Source organism: Pezoporus flaviventris, unplaced genomic scaffold (assembly GCF_033815535.1).
Source record: "Pezoporus flaviventris isolate CSIRO_AGI_PZ_B2104156 unplaced genomic scaffold, CSIRO_AGI_Pfla_v1 ptg000116l, whole genome shotgun sequence".
NCBI lineage: Eukaryota > Metazoa > Chordata > Aves > Psittaciformes > Psittacidae > Pezoporus > Pezoporus flaviventris.
The window spans coordinates 2,742,266-2,748,209 of NW_026892664.1; the positions used below are offsets into that span (position 1 = coordinate 2,742,266).

The 5,944-nt window shown below is 53.6% G+C and overlaps 1 protein-coding gene across 1 annotated transcript; it reads right to left on the reverse strand.

Annotated features, from left to right (window-relative positions):
• Positions 1 to 431: 431 nt before the first annotated feature.
• LOC133282292 (olfactory receptor 14A16-like) lies at positions 432 to 1,409 on the reverse strand. Its single transcript, XM_061478329.1, has one exon. It carries the CDS (start codon positions 1,407 to 1,409, stop codon positions 432 to 434), a length of 978 nt encoding a protein of 325 aa, XP_061334313.1.
• Positions 1,410 to 5,944: the final 4,535 nt, after the last annotated feature.

Sequence of the window (5,944 nt, forward strand, 5' to 3'; positions counted from 1 at the left end):
CAGGCAGCCCCAGCCTGTGCCATTGTAGGGGAGTTCCCTGCAGGGACCCCTGTGTCCCCTGCTCTCCTGCCCACGACACCCTGAGAGCTCTGCACCCCCCCCCATGCCATCCCATCTCCCCACACCAGCACAACAGCCCTGGCCCTTGGCCTCCCCAAGAGCCCTCCCTGCTCCAGGCACAGAGCAGCCATCTCAGAGCTGGAGCAGCCAGAAAGCTGATTGCATTCCCCTTCATTCCTGCCATGTGAGGACATATCACAGAGAAGAAGTTTCTGCAGGATGGTTTATTGTACTTAAATACAATTAGAGACCCCCACTGACACAAAGCCTGTGTGTCAGACAACACGAGTGGCTACTTAAGCAGGAGGAGATGAAACCTGACATTTACATGAAGACATCACCACAAATTGAAGCAGGAAAGACATGGCCTCTCATATCCTACAATGGAAGCCCTTTGCAGGGTAAAGGAAGCAGTATATGGTTGCTGAAAGCCATCCATTCACCAGCTTCCTCACAGCATCCTTCAGCTCCTGGTTCCTCAGGCTGTAGATGAGGGGATTCACTGCTGGAGGCACCACCGAGTACAGCACTGACACCACCAGGTCCAGGGATGGGGAGGAGATGGAGGGGGGCTTCAAGTAGGCAAAGACAGCAGTGTTGACAAAGAGGGAAAGCACAGCCAGGTGAGGGAGGCACGTGGAAAAGGCTTTGTGGCGTCCCTGCTCAGAGGGCATCCTCAGCACAGCCCTGAAGATCTGCACATAGGACCCCACAATGAACAGAAAACACCCACATGATAAACACACACCAACCACAAGAAGCCCAACTTCCCTGAGGTAGGAGTGTGAGCAGGAGAGCTTGAGGATCTGGGGGATTTCACAGAAGAACTGCTCCACAGCATTGCCTCGGCACAGGGGCAGTGAAAATGTATTGGCCGTGTGCAGCAGAGCATTGAGAAACCCAGTGCCCCAGGCAGCTGCTGCCATGTGGACACAAGCTCTGCTGCCCAGGAGGGTCCCATAGTGCAGGGGCTTGCAGATGGCCACGTAGCGGTCGTAGGACATGACAGTGAGGAGAGAATACTCTGCTGAGATGAAAAAGACAACGAAAAAGAGCTGTGCAGCACAACCTGTGTAGGAGATGGACCTGGTGTTCCAGAGGGAATTGGCCATGGATTTGGGGACAGTGGTGGAGATGCAGCCCAGGTCCAGCAGGGAGAGGTTGAGGAGGAAGAAGTACATGGGGGTGTGGAGGCGCTGGTCGCAGGCTGTGCTGGTGATGATGAGGCCGTTGCCCAGGAGCGCAGCCAGGGAGATGCCCAGGAAGAGCCAGAAGTGGCAGAGCTGCAGCTCCCGCGTGGCTGCGAATGGCAGGAGCAGGAACTGGGTGATGGAGCTGCCGTTGGACATCTGCTGCCTCTGGGCATGGGGCAGTGTCAGAGGAGAAAAAGGCAGTGACAGGTTAGGACAGGAGGGGTGTCAGATACAGAAGTTCAGTTTACACATGACTCTGAGCACATTATAGGAGGACAGGAAAGGCTCAGTGTCATCACCAGTGATGTCATTATACTGCTGGGCTTTCTTCATACATACAATCAGGAGAACATGCATCAGGCAAAAAGTCTCAGTTTTTTGCAGCTTAGTACATAGCCTAGAGAGCTTCAGTGTCCATCACTCCTTTCCCATTTGCCCTCTTCTTACACTTGCACTGCCTGTAAGATGCCTACACACACATTGATCTTAAATGCCCAAGAAATATCTGTCCTGTGCTGAGACCAGGGGAGAACGGTTTCAAAGGACAGTCCACAGAGCTCTCACACTGAGAAGCAAAGGGCTGTGTGCAGCAGAGCACGGCCAGCAGCCACCTCCAGTGCCAGACCCCAAGTGAGCTGCCTGAACGCACCCTCCCCAGGGCTGGGCTGCACTTTCACCCCACTCCCTGCCCATCCATATCTCTGCTGCCTGGAGCTGTCCCTGCCAGGAGCTGCTGCTCTGTGCCCAGCTCTGCTCCCTCTCAGTGCTCCCAGAGCCCATGCCATGGGCTGTGTGCTCAGCTCTGCCCTGCACACCCCTGCCTGTGCAGGGGCTCAGGAGCAGCTCACACAAGCCCTCACAAGACTCTCGGTGCCTCCCCCAAAGCAGAGAAGAAAATTCCCAGCTCCCACTGCCCAACCTGCCCACCAAGAGGGAAAAACATCAAAGCTCAGCATCCTTCCCTATCAGGTAAATGATGCCTCAGTGTCTTTCAGAGGGACCCTCTGAAGAAGTGCTCAGAGTGACGGCAGATTGGAGCAGCGTCACCCACCCAGCACTTCCCTTCCCTGCCAGGGGCTGTTCCCTTCCCCTCAGCTCCCCTCTCCCCCTCCGAGCTCCATGGGGAGCTCCCGGGCAGGCCGAGTGCTGACCCTGGTAGGCAGCAGAGTCCCTGCCCCTGCACACAGCCTTTGGGCTGCAGGGACCCTGCTGCAAGGGCAGCGCTGGGCACCCCTGGCTGCACACCCACATTCACACCCTGCAGCCAGCCCCGGGACAAGGGACCTGCCTTGTCCTGTCCCTGCATGGTGCAGGGGGAAGCCCTGCTCTGCAGCACATCCTCCTCCTTATCTACAGAGAGAAACTGCAGCTGCATTGCCCTGCACCCAGTGCCTTACCACAAACAGGGCTGGGAAGGTTTCTCCTTCAGAAGGTTCCTCCTCCTCCTCCTCAGCATCCTCCACTGCCAAGTGCCTTTAAGCTCCCTGTGTCTCACAGGTCTCCCCTCGGTCCCAGCTCAGCTGCAGAGGCCCAGCCCAAGGTGGCTCTGCCTCTGCCCCCTGGGCTCCTTCCAGGGCTCCCTGGGGCTCCAGGGAAACGCCATGGGAAACAGCCTGATGATACAAAGATTTAAGGCTATAAATCTTTGTTTCTTACAATCAATCAATTAATTTGAAAATGGCCCTTTGAGAACATCGAGTCCAACCATTAACCTATCTCTGGGAAGTCCACGCACTGAGCATGAGAACATGTCTGGTAGGATACCCTGGTTGGATGGTCAGCAACAGCAACTGGGGCTTTAAAGTTGAATTTTACATCCTACCTTTATTTCACTAATTTATATCCTATTCTGTTTGTTGTTAAACATTCTGCTATACATTAGAGCATAGAAATCAGCTGGACAAGTTATGTTGATGCAGAAACCTGTCCATGTATATAATTGTACTTAAACCCATTTAGGAAATTCTTAACAACTGAGTAAAGCAACCAAACATCGCCCTCAATTTATAACTGGAATTCAGTACAACTCTGTTTGTTGGCACAGCAGCAAGAGGTGAGCACAGCACTCTGAGAAAGATGGACCGACTTTAGTTACAGGGTGGAATGCATCTCGATCTGTGCACAGCCATCTAGCTCCATCTCAGTGTGTTGTGTTAGGTTGGATATTTAATTGCAGGTGCGTGTATATTAGCTTCAGTGATCAAGTGATGTTAGAAATCCTGTGATTGAGTTTACAAATGCAAACTGCTGCTAGCTGGCATTTGTGATCCTTTAGGTGAATACCAGGCCTGAGACTATGATGGAATCCAGCTGCACGCAGACTGCTCTCGGAGAGGGAGCTTAGCAAGCAAAGAGATCCAATCTGAACCTCGTGACTCAACAAGAGGGTCTCCCTTATTCCTTTCTGTTCGCAGTTTCTATACACATGATTTCAGTTCAATGCTGTATAAATCACTTGAATCCAGTCCTGGATAAATCCTTGCCGAGTCTGACACAATCTCTTTTTGTAGATGGTGGAGTGGGGCCTCGCCACCAAATCCTGAGGAATCCTGCTTTTAGAAATTCACATTAAAATCACTTTTGCTGGTATGTGTGGAAGTGATTCTTTCAGCAATCCTAAACAGTTTCACAAGAGGCATGCGGGATTTCTCTGGGAAACACGTTCCAGTGTCTCACCACCCTCACAGGAAAGAACTTCTTCAGAGAACCGAGTTTCTGTTTCACTGCAGACAAAGCAGGCAGGAGAGAAGGGGTGGGGAGCACGCACCCCAGCCCCGACTCCACACAGGGCAGCGAGGGGTGCTGCTCTTCACTACAGCACAGCTGGGCTGAACTGAGTCAGTGCTTACACAGAAACCTGTCCTTGTCCCTGATGAAGCTCTACAGGCCACAGGCTTCTCCACAAGTACCAGCCCATCTGTTTTCCTTGTCACGTCTTGCCCAGTGTCACAAGCTGTGGCACAAGGGGAGGCCCTTGTTGCTGTTTCTCCTGGAACACAGGGAAGTAGAAAATGAAATACTTTTTTTAATAATGAAACCCATTCCAGTGACCACGGAAAATATGGAACAAGATGCTAGAGCCAAACAGGTTTTACCAGGAAGAGCTACAATTAGCTAAAAATTCCCTCCTGCGCTGTTTCCTTTCCCAGCCCATGGATACTTTCCTCAGTAACTGGCAAGTGCACATGACACAGCAAGAGATCTGTGTCAAGCAAGGCCAGGCAAGGCAAGGCAATGCAAGACAAAGGAAGGCAAAGCAAGGGAAAACAATGCAAGGCTAGGGAAGGCAAGGCAAGGCAAGGTAAGGCAAGGCAACTCAAGGTAAGGCAAGGCAAGGCAAGGCAAGGCCAGGCAAGGCCATGACAGGCCAGGCCAGGCCAGGCCAGGCAAGGAAATGCAAGGAAAGCCAAGGCAATGCAAGGCCAGGCAAGGCAATGCTAGCCAAGGCAAGGCATGTCCAGGCCAGGCTAGGCCAGGAAAGGCCAGGCAAGGCAAGGCAAGGCAAGGGAAGGCCAGGCCAGGCCATGCCAGGCAAGGCAAGGCAAGGCAAGGCCAGGCAAGGCAAGGCAAGGCAAGGCCAGGCAAGGCAAGGCAAGGCAAGGCTAGGCAAGGCATGGCAAGGCAAGGGAAGACACGGCAAGACAAGGCAAGGCAAGGAAAGACAAGACGTGGCAAAGGAAGGAATGGCATGGCAAGGTGATGCGAGGCAATGAAAGGCAAGGCAAGGCAAAACATGGCAAGGGAAGGTAAGTCATGGCGAGGTGAGGAGAGGCGAGGCGACGCGAGGCGAGGCAATGCAAGGCACGGCATGGCAAGGCAAGGGAAGGCAATTCATGGTGAGGCGAGGTGAGGCGAGGCAAGGCAGAGCAACAGAAATAAAGACAGAGTGAGGTGAGGTGAGGCAAGGCGAGGCGAGGCAAGGCAAGGCAAGGCAAGGAAAGGAAAGGCATGGTGAGGCGAGGGGAGGCAAGGGGAGGCAAGGAAAGGCATGGTGAGGCGAGGGGAGGCAAGGCAAGGCAAGGCGAGGTGAGGCAAGGCAATGTAAGGCAAGGCAAGGTAAGGCAAGGCAAGGCCATTAAAGTCCAGGAAAGGCGAGGAGAGGTAAGGCAAGGTGAGGCAAGGGAAGGGAAGGAAAGAAAAGTCAAGGCAAGGCATGGCAATGGAAGGCAAGGCAAGGCAAGAAAAGGCAAGGTAAGGCGAGGCAAGGCATGGCAAGGCAAGGCAATGCAAGGCAAGACAAGGCAAGGAAAGGAAAGTAATGGCGAGGTGAGGCAAGGCAAGGGAAGTCCAGGCAAGGCAAGGGAAGTCCAGGCAAGGCAAGGAGAGGCGAGGAGAGGCAAGGCAAGGCAAGCAATGGCAATGTAAGGAAAGTAATGGCGAGGTGAGGCAAGGCAAGGCAAAGGAAGGAAAACCCTCGCGAGGCGATATGAGGTGAGGAGAGGCGAGGCGATGAGAGGTGAGGCGAGGTGATTAGAGGCGAGGAAAGGCAACGCAAAGCAAGACCAGGGAAGGCAATGCATTGCAAGGAATGGCAAGGCAAGGAAAGGCAAGACAAAGCAAGGGAATGCAAGGCAAGGCAAGGGAAGGCAAGGGAAGATAAGGCAAGGCAGGGCAAGGGAAAGAAAGACCTGGCGATGTGAGGCGAGGCGAGGCAAAGCAATGCAAGACAAGGCAAGGAAAGGCAAGGCATG